Source organism: Rosa rugosa, chromosome 5 (assembly GCF_958449725.1).
Source record: "Rosa rugosa chromosome 5, drRosRugo1.1, whole genome shotgun sequence".
NCBI lineage: Eukaryota > Viridiplantae > Streptophyta > Magnoliopsida > Rosales > Rosaceae > Rosa > Rosa rugosa.
In genome coordinates, this window is record NC_084824.1 from 43,966,546 (window position 1) to 43,986,939 (window position 20,394).

General features: G+C 38.2%; 2 protein-coding genes and 2 long non-coding RNA genes across 8 annotated transcripts; 2 read left to right on the top strand and 2 right to left on the bottom strand.

Moving 5' to 3' along the window:
- The first annotated feature begins 1,140 nt into the window (after nucleotides 1-1,140).
- LOC133712324 (uncharacterized) lies at nucleotides 1,141-3,238 on the top strand. Of its 2 annotated transcripts, XR_009847296.1 has the most exons (4): nucleotides 1,141-1,431; nucleotides 1,562-2,627; nucleotides 2,768-2,893; nucleotides 3,090-3,237. It is a non-coding gene; the product is annotated as an uncharacterized LOC133712324 (long non-coding RNA). The 2 variants fall into 2 exon arrangements; XR_009847295.1 differs by having other exon boundaries at nucleotides 1,562-2,893; nucleotides 3,090-3,238.
- Nucleotides 3,239-3,499: 261 nt separating this feature from the next.
- LOC133708144 (diphosphomevalonate decarboxylase MVD1, peroxisomal-like) lies at nucleotides 3,500-4,408 on the top strand. Its single transcript, XM_062133598.1, has 3 exons — nucleotides 3,500-3,650; nucleotides 4,015-4,078; nucleotides 4,145-4,408. The coding sequence occupies exons 1-3, from the start codon at nucleotides 3,503-3,505 to the stop codon at nucleotides 4,176-4,178; spliced, it is 246 nt and encodes an 81-aa protein (XP_061989582.1). The 5' UTR covers nucleotides 3,500-3,502; the 3' UTR covers nucleotides 4,179-4,408.
- Nucleotides 4,409-6,331: 1,923 nt separating this feature from the next.
- Nucleotides 6,332-11,609, bottom strand: LOC133712375 (uncharacterized). Of its 4 annotated transcripts, none has more exons than XR_009847338.1 (8): nucleotides 11,504-11,609; nucleotides 11,287-11,412; nucleotides 10,233-11,153; nucleotides 9,958-10,075; nucleotides 7,773-7,805; nucleotides 7,431-7,694; nucleotides 7,111-7,226; nucleotides 6,332-6,665 (listed from the first exon to the last, which is right to left on the bottom strand). It is a non-coding gene; the product is annotated as an uncharacterized LOC133712375 (long non-coding RNA). The 4 variants fall into 4 exon arrangements; XR_009847336.1 differs by having other exon boundaries at nucleotides 10,233-10,326; nucleotides 10,415-11,412; XR_009847337.1 differs by having other exon boundaries at nucleotides 7,431-7,508; nucleotides 7,601-7,694; nucleotides 10,233-11,412.
- Nucleotides 11,610-16,872: 5,263 nt separating this feature from the next.
- On the bottom strand, nucleotides 16,873-19,947 carry LOC133710727 (auxin efflux carrier component 2-like). Its single transcript, XM_062136866.1, has 6 exons — nucleotides 18,626-19,947; nucleotides 17,989-18,271; nucleotides 17,729-17,814; nucleotides 17,464-17,621; nucleotides 17,230-17,306; nucleotides 16,873-17,123 (listed from the first exon to the last, which is right to left on the bottom strand). The coding sequence occupies exons 1-6, from the start codon at nucleotides 19,884-19,886 to the stop codon at nucleotides 17,057-17,059; spliced, it is 1,932 nt and encodes a 643-aa protein (XP_061992850.1). The 5' UTR covers nucleotides 19,887-19,947; the 3' UTR covers nucleotides 16,873-17,056.
- Between the last annotated feature and the right edge of the window lie 447 nt (nucleotides 19,948-20,394).

Genomic DNA, 20,394 nt, shown 5'->3' on the forward strand with positions numbered 1-20,394 from the left:
AGAGAGCTGAGTGTTCTACATGTGTAAGGATTTATGAAGCGATGGAAGAGACAAAAGTGTAATTGAGGGCGAATGCGAAAATGCACTGAATCCAACAATGAGGTTAAAAACATAAGGACACTATTCATAAAAAAAAACATTGTTCATATGACATTACATTACCAGAGGCCCAGAGGGTGAGCTTTAAAATAGAGAATTCTTCTAGTGTGGTCATGAGCCGGCCCGTGGTTGTGGATTCCCTTCTCAATTTGATAACAGTTAGGGGCCCTCCAATCTAGCTAATTAGTTGCTTAATAACAAAGGTTACTGCTCAAGTTCAGACATGTTGAGTGGTGGTCACACGGCCACACCCCACCCCGTGCTCTATGCTTTGTAACTGTCCATTGTCTTTTTTTTTCTTTTTCTTTTTGTCCATGATTTTTAAGCTTTTCAGTAAAAAACCCAGTGCGGTCAAGTTTTTAGATATGCAGGGAAGCTCAGGAAGCATAACAGAAGCAGAACTAGAAGCGTCGCCTCAGGTTGAAGAGAGAGGTGTATATAAATAAACAGACCATCATTTCAGATATAGTTTGAAAGTGCATGTCCCTCATTTGTATATATAAAACCATCTCCAATGGATATGTTAAATCCATGTGGAGACCTCTAACAGCTAGAAAAGACATCTGCAACCCCTCCAACCCATGAGTCTTATCTGACGTGTAAATGACATTTTCATTTGGTCTGTCAAATTTGACAGAGGCAAAGGGAACTGTCTTTTATTTTTTATTGTTTCTTCCTCTTTCACTATGTCAATAAACTCATCAGACGACAGAGCTCAGACATGTGTTTTCTGTTGTCTGAATAATTTTAACGACAGAATGAAAAAATTCTGTTGTCTGAATATAGTGATATACCATGGTAAATCAGTTTTCTGAAAAAGGTTATGTTTCAGACAACAGATTTCTATTGTGCATTAATTTAGTTTTGGTTGTTTGGTTTTTTGAAAGGAACTATTTGAAAATGGTTTTGTTTCAGACAACAGATTTCTGTTGTGCATTAAACTGAGATCAGTTGTTAGGATTTTTTTTTTTTTTTTTTCCTTTTAGTTTGATTTTTTGGCACAACGTAAAGACCTATCCGTCTAACACTTCATGAAATTTTAGCCCGACAAATTTATCAAACTGATCGAAACCAGAACCCAACACTCAGCTCGCTCTCGCTCTCAAACTATGTCGATCTTCTCTTAAACCAAAACCCGACAACAGAACTTCTCTCTTCTGATTCTCAAACCAAAATCATCGAATTGAAATTCCAGGTCCTAATCCAACATCAATCTCTTCTAATCCAATATCGAACTGAAAACCCAGAAAAAATTTTCCCATCTCGCCTCGCATATATAGAAAACCTCATTCCAGCCAAAACATATCGGTCTCAATCCCTATCGTGTTGCTGGTAAGCCCCTCGGTTAAGTGTTAATAGATTTAGGGTTTCTTCAAGATTGGGGATTTAGGTTTTTTTTTCTTCAATCAAGTGTTCTGCTCAAGATTGGGGTTTTAGGGTTTTTTTTTTTCGATTGCATTAGGCGGAGGCTAGGCGGTTTAGACGGAGGATAGGCGGATCGACCTCCAACCCAGTCTCGGCGACGACCTCGTCTTGTTCTCTCGGCGTCGACCCAGTCTCGGCAGAACACAAAGGCCAGATAGCCAGAACCCAAAGCTAGAGAGAGAGAGAGAGAGAGAAACTCATACTATGTAACTCTGACAACACATACTGGATTCCAGAGTCTCGTTCAGTCCAGATTTTCCAAATTTCACAGCAAAACCCAATCTTTCTCTCATCAACGTCAGGCAAGATCACCTTTTTATTTACTTTCTCTATCTGTATCTATATGTTTTTGGCTTATATGTATACGTATGCTATGCGTTCGGCCACTTTGGGATTTTGTATTTGCGAGTTATGAATGTAATGCTGGATTTTCTTTCAATTTTAATTGGCCCAATTTGTAGAAACAGAGGATTAGTCTCAGTGCATCAATTTGATCCTAACACCTTGTTTGGTTCCCGGAAAGTTTTTGTTGCTGGAAAGCTTTAATGGCGTCTTTGCAACCATACAGGATTACAGGGAAAAAAAAAAAAGGAAAGATCTTTTTATGTTTCTGGGGATGAAGAACAACTGGAATTTGAAACATAATTTATTAAAAAATTTTGTTGCTTTTGGTACTTGTCGGTGCAGAGGGTATGAATTCTAAGGTTGTATGTTTTTGAGGAGAAAGCTTTGTGTTGATAGTTTATTTTTGTTGCTGAGATAATGCTGGGTACCAGAAGTTTAACTCCTTTGTCTTTTTGATTAAAACTTGGGGCCCAGTGAATGGATTAAAATAAATCTCTCTTGCAATGTAGGTGTAATTTTTGTTTAACTTGAGTTTAATTGCAGACGAGTCTTTAGAGAGAATTGTGTGATTTAGTGTGATGTGGTTTGAGGTTCTAAAAGGAAAATGTTGCTGCTTGTAGCTTTTAGAGAGTTTGGCTTGACTAAATATGACATGGTTTGGTTTGTTTCTTGTTTTATAAATTGTTCTCTTGATTGTGCTATTGCGCAGATACTGCATCACTGTTTCCTACAAGGCATGCCTAGGGAGATCTTCAAACGTAAGAGCCTTGATATTTTATTTAAATATTTCCAATGATCATTATTAGTTCCTTGTACAAACCCTTCTAATTGGGTTGATAGAGGAAAAAAATTATGTTAAACATTTATGCACTTTATAGACTTCTGAATTGTGATACAGAATATATATTCCCCACGCAATTGAACCTGACTTCAACTCAAGCCCAGAGGCACAATATTCCAACAAGACATCATCAGATGTATCCTATCAAGATTTACTCGGTTTCTAGAAAATTCTTTCAATTTTGTAAGTCAAAGTTCTTAACTTTTGTTAGCTTAATATGTTATACAACAGATGACTCCTATTATAATCAGCAGCAGACTATATTTTAAATGAGAGTACCCTGTTCTGCAAACACTGCATAATTAACAACTTCTGAAAGAAAAGATTCATAACTAACAAACATTGACCCCCTTTATTTTCTTTTTTATTTGTATCACAGATAAGGCTAGTAGAAAGACTTACTTCAACAACCTGATTTGGCCTGGTAGGCATTACTTTGATGCATCTATTAATCCGCTTCTTTTCATGTTTGCATTAGTAGTTGTTATACTTTGCGGCACATATTTCAGTTATACTATGGTTGAGGTTGTAACAATTTCTGATGGTCACAATCCTCAAGTTCTTGAAAACTGCACATTAGAGAACCCATTGTAAATATTTATACTGTTTTCCGGTAATGAGGAAAGGAAAAAGAGACTCATGAATAGCTGTTGCTTGATTTATATCTTGCCCTATTGGCGTAGTATTTTGTTTGTTTATCCTTTTTAGGTTACTTCTGGCTGTTTATGTCCATTGTGTTCATTCTTTTTCAACATTTTTAATGTGGCTTCCTTTCTGTGCAGTCTTCAACATATGGAAAAGTGCTTCTTGTTGATGGCATCATTCAGCTACTATTCAGTGGTGCGAGCTTATGTTCATATTGCTAAATCTACCATGAACTGCAAAGCATATCTGGGTTTAGGAGGCTTTTCAAAAAAGGGATTGGCCACTTTATTGATAAGTAAGGTTTTGCATATAGTGGCTCCCATAGAATGATGTGCCTTATTTTGGCTCGATTTGGCTGCATAAGTCTGTCCCAGGGATCATATTATGGAATGGCTAACATGAACTTCTGTGTGGTCAAATATATTATCACTATATAGTGTAAAAGTAAATATTGCCCCTATTATTACTGACTAGTCCGGTCCCTTCTTCCTCTGTGGAATTGCAAGTTCTGTTGTTCATTCTTTCATTTTGATGTTTCTTATGTCTTCTTACCCGCATTTACTTGTAGTACACACAAGCTTTTACTCTTTCCTTCTCTTATGCTAACCTTGTACATGTGTCTGGATGTGTTTCCAATAACTCTTTATTTGTACTTGCAGTTTTTGCCCTTGGAAAGTTAATGAATAAAAAGGAAGATCAGAGCCAGCTTTCTGCAATTGCAAGGTATTGTGGAACATAATATATTTATTTCCAGGGGGCTGCTCTTCATTAACAATTTTGTGCATGCAGGCAAGGTTCAGGCAGTGCTTCAGAGGAGACTTGAAAGTGCCAATCATATATCAGCTTTATTTAGCAAAGGTATTGGATTATGTGGCTGGTCGAGAGCTTAAGAAAGATGTAGTGTGGATGGTCAAGAGAGCAGTTTAGAGCACTAGATGATCTGGTATTTTCATATTATGTGGATTTAACTTGTAGAATTATAGTTTGATTGATTGATGTAATGGGATCTGGATACTTGTACATTTTCAAATGAAATTAATTATAATGATAATTTGATTGAAGTGCTTCTCTTTCATAAATTACAACTAAATTTTGCAGACCAGATTTCTTAATATGGTGTTGTGCAACTGCTCTTGCTAAGACATACAAACCAAATAAAGCTGACATCCAAACCAATATCAAACAACAGAATTCAAGCAAATGCCTGTTGTTAACAGTCTTATACATCGACATATAATTGTGGTTTCTAATTGAATCACACAACAGAAAAACCCAAGAAGGTACAAGCTTCTATATATTCGGACGACATATTTATGTCATTTTAATAAAAAAGAAACAACAGAACATGAAAAATATATGTTGTCCACAATTGATTCACACAACAGAAAAAATCCAAGATAGTTCAAATCTCCATATATTCACACAACAGATTTTTGTCGTCTTAATGAAATACAAACGATAGAGATTTATGAAAAGATGTTGTGTAGAATCCTTTATAACAACATATAACTATCGTTTTGTTACATCTTCAACTACAGAAAGTCATAATTTGACATATCTCAACATAATCAGACAACAGATTATTGGCCAGCCTATGTTGTTTGAGTGAAATATAGATCACGGGTAATATCTGTCGTCTGAAGGCCTAAGAGATATCAGGCTACTAGACAACAGAAATTTTCTGAATCAGACAACAGCCCTCGGCTGTTGTCTGATGAGTATATTGACATAGTGTTTCCTACTCTTCTCTCTCTTTCTTCTTGAGCGTCTTTCTGTAACTATGGAGAAACCCAATCGTTTTCCCATTGCAATTCCCAGTCCCTTGCTTGTAACAAACAATGAATTTGAGGAGGAAGAAGAAGACTCCTTCAATTTGGAAATTAGTACAGAATCAAACACCGAAACCCACCAAGATCGAAAGTCCCAAGCTTTACTCAAAAGAAGCCAAAACAGAACCAACCCTTTCTGTTTCTCCTCCTCTTGATTCAATTCCGAAAGGAAAATCATGTCAATTAAACCCATTTGCAAGCCTCAGTTCCCCATTACTGTACTCAACTCAGCTCCAAAGTTTAGATGTTCGATTTTTAGAAAATCCAAATCAACCCATACCAAAATGCAGACCTTCAAATTCAATTCAAATTTGGGGATAAAGAGAGAAAGTTCACAGTCATCCAAAAATGATCGAAATCAGATAGGGAGGAACTTACCCAGCCATGGGTAAACGGCGATTGACGATCGAAGACCACCGAATCTGTGCCTCTTCAAGTTTCTGGGTTCAATTGACCTATGGCCTTGAATACACTACTACAAAAAAGCCATCAGACAACGGTGGATTTTTGTTGTGTGATGACCAAACTCACCGTGGTCTAAGTGAGTGTTGTGTGATTGAAAAATCAGACAACGGTGATTTCACCGTTGTGTGATAATGCTTTGCTCAACAGAATTCTATTTTCCGTTGTGTGAATTCTGCGCAGGCATGTGCCTGACATGGCATGCGAAGGGAAGCCTCCGGACAGTCAGACAACATAAAAAGAAATTTGCCGTTGTGTGAGATTCATAACACACGATGGGTATAACTTATTCTTTGTTATGTGAGATTCATAACACACAACGGGTATAACTTATTCTTTGTTGTCTGATACTAATAACAGACAACAGATATAACTCATTCTTTGTTGTCTGAGGTAAGCAACACACAACCGAAGTGAAATTATCTCCCTTGTCTGTTGGTTACTCAGACAACAGAGATGATTTTATTTCCGTTGTGTGTTATGAATCTCACACAACAGAATTTTGTTTTCTTTTGTTGTTGGTTGTTAGTTCACACAACAAATTCTTTTTATCAACCATTGTGTGAGCAACATTAGGTTTGTTGTCTGAGCTTGGTTCTCACAACATTGTTTTGAGCTGTTGTTTGTTCATTATGTATTCCATACCTGGAATATCTTTTCATAAATAATGGTCCATATTACCACATAAAACCACACTAATTAATCCATATCATATAAGTTTTTCAAACTTCCAAACATTCAAGTTATTAGATAATGTACCAAACAAGAAAGCCTTCCTAGCTACTACCTACACATGAATCAAAAGCATTATTCCTAGCTGCGCGCTAGACCCATGAATCAAACTTGGTAGCTCATATGCTGAAAGGAGGTAATCCATAGCACTTGCTTCTCGAGCTCTAAGATCCCAGTCCAAAACTCATTTATGTTGCTTCTCGAGCTTTGGATCATTACCGCAGAGTGGGCATCCTTGTTATGGCTCTAATGTCTTCCTTCCCAGTCCTCACTGTCATAATTGACGACTGTTGAAAACCAGAAAAATGTTAACAAAGACATAAGTAACATAAAAGGACCAGAAAATTAAATGAAATGTTACATGACAATATATGCAGCAATAACTGATGACTGAAATGAAGAACTGAAATGAATGAAACTTTGTATAACTGAGCAGATGCAATTCCAAATGCCATTACATAGGCTTGGCTTATGTGTATATAGAGAAAATATATATATGTTATGCTTTCTCACACAGAAGGAGAGAAATGATAGTTTAAAGACGATTAGTTTCTGATCATACTTATGAGCCATGAAAGGATGGTCTGAATGCAACCAGCACATTGAACAGGCATTAGCCATGTTACACATAATATGACTCAATAGCCACTTCCAGTATTAAATATCTTGACTCTAGAGTATATCAGTTAGAAATGAGCCAGAATTTTGATTATTCCACTGTGCAACAAGTACCTGCAAGATTTTCCAGTGATGAAATCTATAAAAGTCTTCCACACATGGTTCCAAAAGCTTTCAATGGAGTCAAAGAAACCAGTTGTTCCTGTCTTTGGTGGCTTAAAGGGATTACCCTGCAACACGTAATGACTTGAGTGGCTCATATAAATCAACTGTAGAAGGTTATAAAATTTCACGAAATAGCATCAGGTTGATCAGCTGTTGTATATTAATATACTGATGATCATATACCAAAACTGCTTATTCTACGGGGTTTAGCAACATTCATACTGTCTTAAAAAACGAATGAGATTTCTTGTCTCTAAGCTACCACTAACCTGTGATCCATTATCAATGACAGTAGACGTCGTAGAAAATTGGCACTCGGCTCTATCCACTTCATTATAATTAGAGTCCTTAAGTATAGTTGCATTCAAGATCCAGAAATGAGTCCAAGCGTGACTACTTTAGGCCATTTTATCATCACTATGGCTTGGGCAGATCATACCTGCACATATGTATTTTGCAGCTTGATCGGTTCCTGGGTAAAGCTTGAATGATCGAGTTAACGTTTCTTTTGGCTTCATAATGAAGTATTGCTCCTGAAAAACAGGTTCTCTAACAAATTAATACTCATCTTGTTACAAGTCTAAATACAAGAGCTGCAGGGGCAAAAGTACCTCCATAAGGGTGACATCACTTGAGCAATCAAACTGCAAGAAAGGTAAATTTGTGTCACAACATATTGCAATAGCCATCCACTGAAGTTGTGGACAACTACTTCATTCAAGCTGGTAAATGAATAATGATTCCATTTCAAGTACTATGGAAGATTCAATATTTGATTTTTAACCTTCTTAGCAAGTGGACAATATATTTATAGAATTTCATCGCCCAAAAGAAACACGATAAAATTTCTTCATATGCAATAATCACAATGAAATGTAAGCATTAATACTGTCACTAGGTGTTCATTAGCATCACTAACTATCCGAGCTGTCAAAAAGTTTATCAGAAATTGAGAACCAGTTTTAAACAGAGCATGTTAAATAGTACCACACGAAATAATCATCAATAGGAATGATATTAAGCCTTAATATATCAAAATTAGACACATCATAGGTAAAAGGCCTATCAGCTAGTTGTGCGTAACTTGTTATTTCTCAGCTGAAGAGAGTATCCTAGTATAAACAACCTAGTTGAAGTCCCCCCCCCCCCATTCAAAACCAAAAAACTTATAAGAACCCTTAACGTCCTTTACTTAAGTTAAAGAAAGGACTAAATACTGTTTAGTCATTGAACTTTTACCCAAAAAAACACTTCAATCTCTGTCCTTCTAATTTCACACGTTTAGTCCCTGTACTTTAAAATTTCGGACCAATAGGTCCTTGCCGTTACTTTTCGTCCAAAATCTCGGTTAAATCGATGATGTGGCAATTCTTTGGGACCAAAATGTCTATTCTACCCTCACTATTTTTTTTAATAAATTTATTCTTTTTTTTTCTTTTCTTTTCTTTTCTCTTTTTCTATTTGTTTGTTTTTTTTATTCTGTTTATCACTTCTCCTCTGCCTCCTTACTCCCTCTCTTCTCTTCACACGCCTCACCTGAAACCACGCACCATTCTCCTTCTCCAACAAACCAAACCATGGCCAGCAACGCCAAAGAAGACCCCAAAACTGCTCCTCACCCCGATCAATGGTACAACCTAAGCCTAGGCCCCTCCTTCAAAGACGTCTCCTCCAACAAGATCTGCACCCTACGAGGAGGAGAGAAAGATTCTCGGCTCTAACAACATAGGCAACTGAAGATCGACATGTCTTCTTCAAGGTCCAGGCTGAGCTCTGAAAGCTCATGTGCTCCGACAACGTCACCACTCCTCCCCAAACTTATAGACCGTTGGCGAAAAGGATTCGGGCCCCAAAAGATCACAGCCTCCATAATTCCAATTTGGAATTGGAATCATACAATTGGGTCCTCTAAATCTTCACCCGAAAATCCATTTCATCTTCATCTGCTGGAGCCTCCGCTCTCTTAGCACCTCCAGATCGTCGTCGTCCACTCGATCTGGGTTGCGATCTGCTCATCGGGCTTGTCCTCCACCACTTTCGCCACCGTCAGCACTTGCTGCTCAATTATCTGCAGACCAATCAAAGGAAAAGCTCAATTCTATTCTTGGAGATTTATATATATGTATTCGAACGATGAGGAAGAGAGAGAGAAGGTTGTACCTCTTAGATGGCTTGGTTTGCCATTGTTGGATTGGATGGATTTGCAGAAGTTTGATTCAAATGAAGGAAATGAGATCTGAGAGGAGAGGGAGAGGGGGAACGAGGGTTGATTTGGGTGAGATTTTGTTGAAGATGGCAATGGAATTGGAGTCCGGAGGGGAGTGAACTCGCAGGCGAACAGGGGTTGAATTGCTGATGCCGGTGGCATTGGGGGAGGGCGCTGTAGGGGAGGCCGCAGAGGAGGTCGTAGGGGGTGGAAAAGAAGAGATAAAAAGAAAGAAATAAAGAAAGAAAAAATAATAATAATAATAATAATAATAATAATAAAATAAAGAGAAAAAAATAAATTTATTAAAAAAAATAGTGAGGGTAGAATAGACATTTTGGTCCCAAAGAATTGCCACGTCATCGATTTAACTGAGATTTTGGACGAAAAGTAACGGCAAGGACCTATTGGTCCAAAATTTTAAAGTACAGGGACTAAACGTGTGAAATTAGAAGGACAGGGACTGAAGTGTTTTTTGGGTAAAAGTTCAAGGACTAAACAGTATTTAGTCCTTAAAGAAATCCAAAGTCCCAAACATCAAGGGGAAGGGAAACAATAGGGCATTAAAAATAGAATAGTCAATAGTGTACCGTTAAGCAATAGGATGCTTCCACTTCACCAGTATTCTTTGCTGTGATTGTAGCAGTTCCAAATTGAGTAAGGGCCTCAAATGTTGGGATATTGATGCTTAAGATTTTCCCAGGACTCCTATATAATACATACCATTAAGTATAGAAAATGAACATTCTATGTGAAAAGTTGAGTTATTAGACAAGTACTGGATTGCATAATTGTTTCAAAATGATACTGGTGAAGCATAATCAATGGACCGTAGATACATGAAACCTAGTCTGGAAATACTAACCTTTGGTAGACATAATCTACGTCATCAGCACTTAGTTCTATCAAGAGATTTGTATTAATGACTTCTGTGACTCCTATGGAAAACGAATGAGTCCCTGCATTTTGCAAACAATCAGAAATGATACGAATCCAAATGATAGAAATTCCTTGTGAAAAATAACTCAAATATTGCTGATACATTACTGGATGCTGGTTTATCCTTTCGAACCTTCCTTCCACACCAAAAAGTGGCACCTGTTTCCTTTCGATACGGTTTTGGTCAGCATGTCATCAAGATAAAATCTCCCAATTGTTCACAAGAACAATAAAGTACTCAGGTATCAAATACAAAACAACCATGCCATAGTCCTATGAAACATCTCATTAAAGGAAAGAGACTCTGGCTTTTCATACAAATGTAGACATACAATTGTTTAAATAAATAATAGATAATAGAGCTTGTAGCTCTCAGATTCTGATGCTAGAGTCCATCAGAGCCGTCTCAAACTTTTCGGAGGCCCTGTGCGAAAGTTTAAAATGCGGCCCTCCAAGCTTCAGTCTTATATGAAATTTATACTGGAATAAACTCAAAACATAAAATCAAATAACCAACATGTATCATCAATATATATCATTAGATGAGCCTACAAAAAAGGCTAAATATTTAATACAAACACAAAGTTTGCAGCAAAAGATAATTACAAAAATATGCTTGATCTGGAACCCTCAAAATAACACATTCTAGCAGTGTTGATTGATATTCATTTCAAAATCCATCTCCTTGCCTTCTTACCTGCAAACTGATCAATTAGCTTATCACAATTGATTTTTCCAAGATATTCGTTCTCAATCGAAATCAAAGCAAGTCCATTTAGCCTTTCTTGTGACATAGTTGATCGCAAATAAGACTTCAATAACTTTAACTTGGAAAAACTCGTCTCAGCTGAAGCAACAGTAACAGACACAATTAACAATATTCGATATGCAAGTCTAACAACTGGGCAAGTATTCCTTTCCTGTAAGAAATTCAATATATCACTAGCTGTCTCTTAGCAAATCAAGGTGAAGGAGAGAACCTGATTCCCTGAACTCAAAGTATAGTCCGAGACTCTGAGTTTGTTCACTGCTCGACTTCTCCAATTTTCTCAATTCCAGAATCCCACAAAATTGCTAGACGGCCTACTGGCCTACACCTTTGCAATCTGGAAATCAAATCAAACCATTAGAAATAACACATCAAATAATCATTACGGGGCAGAGTAAATAACACAGCAAATATTAGTTCAATCATACCTGAGTGGCTGAGTAGAGAGGTACTGAGGTCAATGAGAATTGAGGAGAGGAGTCGAGGAGAGACAGAACGCAAAAAAAAAAGAGGAGGATAAGGTTTGGTTATTAGGAGCTTCACTTCATATGATCTTCAGTTTTTAATATTTATTTATATAAATATAAAACCATTAAAAGGAAAAATGGGCCCTCTAAATTCTCAAAGTCAAAGTATGTGGAGTTGTGAACGCAACAAAGTGGATTATGGGGCCCTTTTTTATATTTTTTTTACACTTTTTAATATTTATTAATATATACATAAAACTCAAAAAAAAAAAATTAAGGCCCTCTTAAATGAGGGGCCCTTGCTGTCGCTCTCGTTGCACATGCTGAGAGCCGGCCCTGGAGTCCATGCTAATCAACTTTAAATCGAACGCTTAAAGAAAAAAGACTGGTACATGATATAATTGTACCAAGTGTAAGAGGTTAATACCAATATGTAAATTTAACCTTACAATGAGAAGACAGACTAAATTGGGGAGAGTAATTGGATCATAGACATTTGGGAATAAGGCACTACAGTTTCCAAGTCTATACTTGTGGCTCCGGGAACGGAGAGTAACCACGTCACCGCCTGAAATCACCGGTCTTAGTCAATTTTGACAGAATCTTAATCGGAATTGCTAATTAGAGAGAGAGACCTGAGAGGCTCCGCCGGAGAGATAGAGAACGGACTGCGTGGGAGTAGAGTGAATGACTTTCACTAGTGCTCTGATTCCGCTATTCATCACATTCATACAACAAGCAGCCTCTGTCATTTTCTTCTCTTCCTAAACCTCCAACCTCGTTTGCTCCAGAAGCTTCTGCCTATCCCTCTCCTTTGTACTCCGTCCCCCCAAATCCACATGCTTCTGATTCGACGAATCGCCGGAGAAGAACATTCTCGTGAAATTCGAATCTCCGGAGCTAGGTTAACGTCCACGCAACTCGTTCCAGGCTTCGGCGAGTGCTTGATAGGTCGAACAGAGAAGCTAGCCCTAGAATCGGAGAAACTGAAGAGTCTTCTGCATCTCTTCAATTGCAGAAGAGGATTTGGATTTGGAGGCGAGGAGGAGAGAGAAAGTAGATCTAGGGCACTCTATCTCTTCCATTGCTGAAGAGGATTTGGATTTTAGGGGATAAAGAATAGAAGCAAGGAGATCGAGAGACTAAGAGAGAGGGGTTTCGTGGAGGGGGAGGGGAGAGGGGTTTCACGATTGAGAGAGTCGTGGGGGGGGGGGAGAGACAGGACTGAGAGAGCACGAGAGAATTTGTTTCATTTTTCTTTCGACACGATGTGGCTTGGGCTGGGTGGGAGGCACAATTAAAATTCAACAAATTCTAAAGTTGCTCACACAACAAAAACCTAACAAACTGTTGTAAGAGTGCACTACATAAAATCAAAATGTCAAAACATGGAGGGAAATCTGCCGCATACAGCAATTTGGCTCAAAATGTTGCCGCCTATATGTTCCCACTTTCACACAACAGAAAAGTATAACTTCTGTTGTCTAATTTCTACAGCTTGCACTAGGTTTACCTTGTGGAAGACATTCAATCAAGCTTCCTCAAAATTTGGCATCCAGTTTTCAATCACACAACGTAAATATAAAGCACCGTTGTATCAAGTAGCACAAATTTCAGATTTCAAGAGGCAACCAAGACTCCAAAGTTGAGGGAAATCTGCCGCTAAATTTTTTAAGACTCAGACAACAGACATTACTTAATTCCGTTGTGCAATGTAGTTCTGATAAAAAAGTTATCACTTTGTTGGCATTCACACAACAGAATATAACAAGTACCGTTGTGCAATAAAGCTTACTTAAACACACAACGGATGATTTCTGTTCCGTTGTGTGATTAGTGTTGTGTGATTAACTTTTTGTAGTAGTGATACCCAGCCAGGGGTGGAATCTGATGGCTGTTGTCAAAACAAGATTTGTTTGGGTCCTTTGGGATTGAAAAGTCATCTCCTGCAACTGGAGAAGAACGTACAACAAGAAAAACAGAGAAGAAGAAGGAGAAGAAGAGTGAGCATGATTTTAACCACGAAAGAGGAGAGATAAGAAGAAAGAGGAAAAGTGATTTTTTAATATAAAAATTCTGAAAAAAATAATAAAATAATATCTGAATTTAACACATCCATTAGAGTATAAATTTGTCAAAAATGACAACTGCCACATCACCCTTCAAATTCAAATTTGACACAAGTATTTTGACTATACTATTGGAGATGCTCTAAGTGAATAGTTTGACTAAAGGGATATTTTATTGTATGAACAGTTTTTGTGTATCTACAGGTAGAAAACATAGGTAGTGTCCAATTACATGGGTATGGTCAATTGGTATGATGCATCAACGATTCTTCGGATCTTACACTTTTGGGAGAGGATCCTCTCCTGAGCTAAACTCTCTCCTAACCTACCTAAACCCTAAAGGAGATGGTGACACGTGGTTATTACGTAAATACTTAAATTTTTTTTTCTTTCCTAATCTTTATCCCTTTTTTTTTTGACTCTTTTCTCTCGAGTTGAGAACCTCAACATGTCGTTGACCGTCTCTTCTCATCTGATCTTTTGAAATCTCTCTCCTCTTTCCATCTTCTCTTACCTCTCAGCCTCTCTCCCCCATTCTATACTCTTGCATTTTCATTCAAAGAATGGATTGTCATGGACAAGTTGTTTAGTTTCCATGGATACACTTCAATAATAATTTGAGCATTTAAGCGAAAATCCAAAACAAAAGGAAAAAACAATGAAAGAGAGGTCAGGATGGGTACGAAGACGGGAGAGGATAGAGAAAAGAAGATGGGGTTAATATCTAATCTGAAAAATAAGCATTTACATATGACCAGATGGAACTTAGATGTGCTTTTAGAGAAAAGACGATGGCAATTGATTATGCTAATTTGTCAATTGATTCAATTTAAGTTATGAAAATCTAGATATGATAATGCTCAGATTCAATTTACATACTATCCAACCACAAACCCAGATCTCCTAAAAAAGAAGAGCATAATCACATGCTTTTCCACTTCTTTCACATACCCAGTTCCTATTTTTTCTCATATCAGTCATATATAGAACAGGAGAGAGAGAGATGTACATCAACACTGGAGTATCATTCGAACTTGGTGCAATCTCACAGTTCCATTTAATCAAAATCGAGGAGCAGTGTGCTATTGACCAGTACCAGAGTAGGCAATAAAGTTCCAGAGTAGGTACATGCTACTGGAGATCAATTGAAAGAAATACAAACCAAACGTTTTTCCGGTGTATCAAGAGAAAGGGAAGGAAAAGAAAAACAGGAGAGAGAAAGGGAAGGAAAGAAGAACAGCAAAGGAAAACAAGAAGAAGGGAAATAGAAAGATGAATTGAGTAGATACCTCCACTAGTATGGATAAATAACTATGTCACCAAGCATATGTAACACCCTCTTAGGGGGGCCCACAAGCCATTGTGAGACCCAACCGCGATATGCATCTCGTACCCTGATATCCAAGCTACCCCGTGGTAGTCGGAAGCAGCCAAGAGCTCACCAGGAAGTCACTTTCTCTTTCTCACCAATATGCCTTCACAACAAGCTTTCTAGACTAGAAAGGGAGTCTCCCGCCTTAGCGGGAGGCGAACTACTATACTTCTTGTGTTTCACTTACTCTGTCTCTCTTTCTCTAAAGTTAACTAGACCCCTCGGTCACTAACGTTAGCAAATTGCAGACTATCAAATTTGAGAGAGTCACATGGCATCATCTGCTTCAGAGCTTAGGAAGCTTAGGTAAAAAAGAAGCTCCAGAGAGGATCCTCTCCCTACACTTTTACGTTGATAGAACTAAACATGTCATCACAGACATAAAAATATATAGTAATGTTCGCACGCGGTTTGCTAGAACCAAAGTCCTTTTTATTTATGACGGTAATGAGTTAATTTCCAACATTTTTTTTTTCATTTTTGGACAAAAAAGTTGTCAGCTGTTGAACAAGATCGATCATATGTCTTGATAGGGGCTGTTACACGGCCCACCAAATTCATTTTATATCTCTTAAGTCCCCAGAGACAAGGTTCCTCAGAGATTCTTATAGATATCAAACCCTCCTCCTTAAAAGGAGATGGCAAGTCATCAATTGCAAAATTGAGTGGATCGGAGAGTCATCAAAGAGAACAGCCGTGTAGCAAGCTTTCAGAGTTTCAGGAGTGGCTGCCATGAAGGCCGACGCCCAGAAAAGGGTTTCCGTTTAGGGTTTCTATTTCTGTTTACAGTAGTAATTGAAAACCACAATCTAAGAATCGATATAAGGTAAGTAATCTTATGTCATCTCATAAAGAAATCTATGTAATCTACTAATTCAATTAATCAATGTTTTGAAACACTAAGACATACCCCGAGGCGTTTTAGGGAGAGCCTCTCCAGATCTAAGCCTCAAAGCGTTAGGCGTAACCCTTGAAATAGAAAAAAGGGGCTAAATACTAGTTAGTACCCTGTGGTTTAGGTCCAAAATCAATTCAGTCCCTGGACTTCTAATTTCATCAAAAACACCCCTGCACTTTCAATTTTGATCTAATAGGTCCAATTCGTTAATATTCTTTCAAATAGTTGGATTATTTGTTGAAAAACTATTTATTTTTAATAGTAGGACTCACTCCTAAATTGACAAGGCAGACCACCTCGACACCACATCATAAAACATAGGCCATATATGATCCACATTAACAAGTTAAATAACTCAATTGTCGGAAAACTAACAAATTGGACCTATTAGATCAAAATTGAAAGTGCAGGGGTGTTTTTGATGAAATTAGAAGTTCAGGGACTGAATTGATTTTGGACCTAAACCACAAGGTAGTAATTTGTATTTAGCCCTAGAAAAAAATATATATAGAAAAAATTAATTATATAGGGTTAATAATAATAGTTATTCATCTAGGACTTAAGCCTATCCTTTTTTTTTAGTTGTTCATAACTCCTAATTTATTCATCTACGACTTAACCTCATCATTTGGAAATCTTCCATATAATGTCTATCTTTAACTCCTAAATTAACACATATTCATGCAAAGCTCAGACGAAGTACAGAAAGAAGTTTCCGATGCCAAAGATGAACTTTGGAAAACAGCCAGCAAAGTGAGGGGTTTTCATCTGTTTTACTCTTCAAACCCTCATCATTTGGAATTTATCTTTCATCTATTTTACTTTCAACCCCTCAGAGAAAGAAGTTCTCAGCCTCTGATTTGCAGCAGCACCAGTCGACGCGTACACCTACGTCATGGTTTTAGGCTTTTTGGAAAATAAAAAAAATAAAAAACTGTATGTTCTTGACGCCTTTGCCCCTAGTCATGAAAACACAGCGTTTTGACGGCAAAATCCCGCCTTCCACACCTTAAGGCGCGGCTGAGGCGTGTTTTTTAGCATTGATTATTACTATTATGATACATAATACTTTCCTACAATTTTCTGTTCAAGACATTTCATCATTCACTCATCCTCCTAAGTCTGACTTGGATATACAGTTACTAGCTTTCTTCTGCCTTCAATTTTGCCAGAAACTAGAGTCCGATAAGTATATAGTAGACTATTGTTACAGGCAAGGCAAGCAACATTCCAAAAATGACCCTGCAATAATTGCAATACCGTAATACAAGTTAGAGTTTTTTCATTACTATTTACCATCATTCATGAATCATTTTATGGGTTTTTCTTCAGAAATGTAAATACTTACGCAGTGCTAAGTATGTCTGCGTGAACATTGTATTCTTTGGCAAATACAAAAGGAACAATCCCTTGAGGAAGAGCAGCCTGCGAAAAAGGGATAAATATTCTATTTGTGGTAAGCTTTTAATTCAGAAAAAAAAAATGAGGAAAACATAGTAAACTTATATGGTATTATCTTAAATTGTCAATTAACTAATTAAGATTTCCCGAGTGGGATAGTTTGAAGATTGAGTTGGTTAACCTGAAGTATTGCAACACGCAAAAGAACTCCACGAAGACCAACAGCTACGGAGCATGCAGCAATCACTGCTGGGCCTATCAAGAACCTAACAGCCATTCCGAATGTTGCTACTGCTTTTCCACAAGATATGATCTTTGGTTGCAAAGCCATGAATAAACCTGAAACCAGGAAAAAAAAAAAAAAGGGTTATTTTGGATGGATACAAGATTTGCATTGTATAATTTACCATATTTAGGTGGTCAATCAGTCAATAGAAGATGCATACCTAGACTGAACATAGCCATCCCCAAGCCAGTATCAGATAATATTGATATGGATCCACTTACAATTTTGGGCATTTTGATGTGCCACCTGGCAATTAAAAATGTTGATGTGATTGAGGTAACGCTGAGGGTTCAAGATATTCTTATTCAACTATTCGTATAAATTATTAATATGCCTTTCATGCAAGTAGGAATACTTCTTTTGACCGACTTGTGTGAAAGGCGTAATTTGGAAAAATAAAGAAAAGGAAGAGAGGTGTACTTGTATGATACGAGAGACCATGCGAGACCAAGGAGACTGGCGTAGCTGTTGGGATTTCTAATGAGCTTTCTCCACACCATGATCAGTATAAGCCTAGTCATGACACTTGCAGGAGGCATCTGTTGCTTCTTTGTCACACCTCCGTCTTCCATGTCCATCTTCTTATGGCGACTACTATATGAGGTTGCACTTGCTGGAAACTTTGTTCCTTCTTCTATTTCGAGCTCGACATCTCCACTCATTTTCCTTCCAGAACTCATATTCTGAATCAATTCATGCATCCCTGCACATTTCAGGACACATTAGTTATAATATTAGTAATGATTTTGGATATATATTGATCATTAAACATATGCACTAAGTATAGTGACGCAGTTATTTAGTGAACGAATTTGATCGATTCGGGATCTTGGAATTATTAATGCAATATGTTTGAAAAAAAAAAAAACACAACAAATAGATAGATCCCGAGAAAATTGATTATTTGTTTTCTTTTGTCATGTAAAAAGGAAATCAGTTGTCTGGTTGATTTGAGTGTCGGTTTAAACTTGAAATTGTTGGTGTTAGAATTTGCTAGCAATTTACCATATAACAAGTATGGTTTGGAGGTGAGATCACACGGATATTATTTGCTCACCTCTTGAACCAGCAATTGGATGATCATGTTGAGCAGCCCTAGAAGAATCAATGCCCCCAAAATCAGTAGAGGCAGCTCGGTTAACTGCATGTTTCTGACTCCCTTCGGAAACCGACGAAGCACTCGAGCTCCAAACAAACATATGAAGCTCCTTATTAGACACTGCACCACCACTACCACCACCGACAACGGCACCGGCACCGGCGCCGCCTCTTTCCTTCTTCTCCGGTCCGCCACTGGTAGACCTCGAAAACATGGGATTTGGAGCCGGGTACGAAGACACCGTCCCGGCATTGAACAGCTCACCGCTCATGCTCCTTGCCCCTCTCTTCATATCCTCATGAAAATTTGAAGTCCTCGGAGCTACGCCTTTCGATGACTGGAGCGAGCAAACATCGCCAAACCCGCCCTTGAAGCTGTTGGTGTAACCGTGTTTAGGGCTCCGCGCCTCTCTGGAATTGAACATGGTGTAGAAGTCAGTCTGGTTGAAGCTGGATGCCCTCGGCGTCTGTTCACGAGACGACTGAACGGAATAAATCTCAACGCCGGTCAGGTTCGAAGCTCGAGGAGTCATGCCTGAATTCAAGGAGTTGAACCCGTGCGACTTGATTGACGACACCATCGACGACGCCGCCGATCTTCTCACCACCACGTGTAACTTCCCATCCTCTCCAATCTCGGCATCCGTCTCCAAAGGCTCGCGTCCGCTAAGCGAAATGACGTCGGAGTCCACCCGAAACGAGGTGATGGACCCGGCGGTTTCCGGGAACTGCTCTGAGATCAAGAGTTTGGCTCCTCTGTACTCGAACATGAAGAGCATGAGAGTATACCAGATGACGCTCTGCAGCACCACGATTTGAACCATGAGAGTGGCCGCAAAGTCGCCGTACATGGCCTTCAACAGAGGAATGCCCATGACGAGAGTGTTGGGGAGAGTCGAGAGGGAGAAGAGCGAGATCATCCACTCGAGGTTGCCGCGCTTGGAGAAGATCTGCCAGAGGAATAGAGCCACCAGAATCACCACTTTCTGCAATGAGTCCGCCGCTATGAACCGGTAGTTCATGGCGTACGGATCATTGGAAGAAATTAAGTGAAAGGAAAGCAAAGGAACGGCAAAAACCGCCACGAATCTGTTGATGCCGGAGCACTGGTCCGGGGTGAAGATCTTCCACCACCGGACCGAGCCATAGGCCAAGATCATGGCTACGTAAAGCGGCACAAGGCTCGCAAGGACCTCGTAAATGTCCTTTCCGCTGATCATGGTTTAGTTCTTCAGTATTTTGATGATGAGAAAGAAGAGAGAGGTGGAGAGGAAGAGTAAAAGTTTTGTTTGTCTTCTCTTATAGAGAAGTCTGTGTTTTTGGGGATTAAACAATTCGACAACAGAATATTTTCAAAAAAAAAAAAAAAAAAAAAAATCTACAAAGCACAGAAGAAAAAAAAAAAACATTAAAGCAAAGGGAAAAAAAGTCTAATATCATTAGATACTCAAATTAATTAGGCTTGAATTTGAAGAGAAAAAAATGTGACATTTGAGGAACCGTTTTTACAAAAGATTAGATGACAGAAAATTCTTTGTGTCCAGAGTTGAGATTTTAATCTGTAATAGCTTACTCCACCATATTAGCACCTTATTGTATTCACAGTATCTAGGAGGAATGCAAACAAGAAGAAATGGACGGATATCAAATAAAAGGGGAATAGAATTCCGGAATAGATTCTGATTTTCTAGCAAATGAAGCCATAGAGACTAAATTTTTTTGTTTTTT

What these genes read in the sequence shown, in the direction of transcription:
- LOC133708144 (XM_062133598.1), top strand. Translation starts at nt 3,503, where the DNA reads ATGGAAAAGTGCTTCTTGTTGATGGCATCATTCAGCTACTATTCAGTG. An exon ending in ATTGGCCACTTTATTGATAA is followed by an intron (nt 3,651 to 4,014) that starts GTAAGGTTTTGC and finishes TTGTACTTGCAG; the next exon opens with TTTTTGCCCTTGGAAAGTTA. An exon ending in CAGCTTTCTGCAATTGCAAG is followed by an intron (nt 4,079 to 4,144) that starts GTATTGTGGAAC and finishes TTGTGCATGCAG; the next exon opens with GCAAGGTTCAGGCAGTGCTT.
- LOC133710727 (XM_062136866.1), bottom strand. Translation starts at nt 19,886, where the DNA reads ATGATCAGCGGAAAGGACATTTACGAGGTCCTTGCGAGCCTTGTGCCG. An exon ending in TCCAATTGCTGGTTCAAGAG is followed by an intron (nt 18,272 to 18,625) that starts GTGAGCAAATAA and finishes TGAAATGTGCAG; the next exon opens with GGATGCATGAATTGATTCAG. An exon ending in GATGGCTATGTTCAGTCTAG is followed by an intron (nt 17,622 to 17,728) that starts GTATGCATCTTC and finishes TCCTGGTTTCAG; the next exon opens with GTTTATTCATGGCTTTGCAA.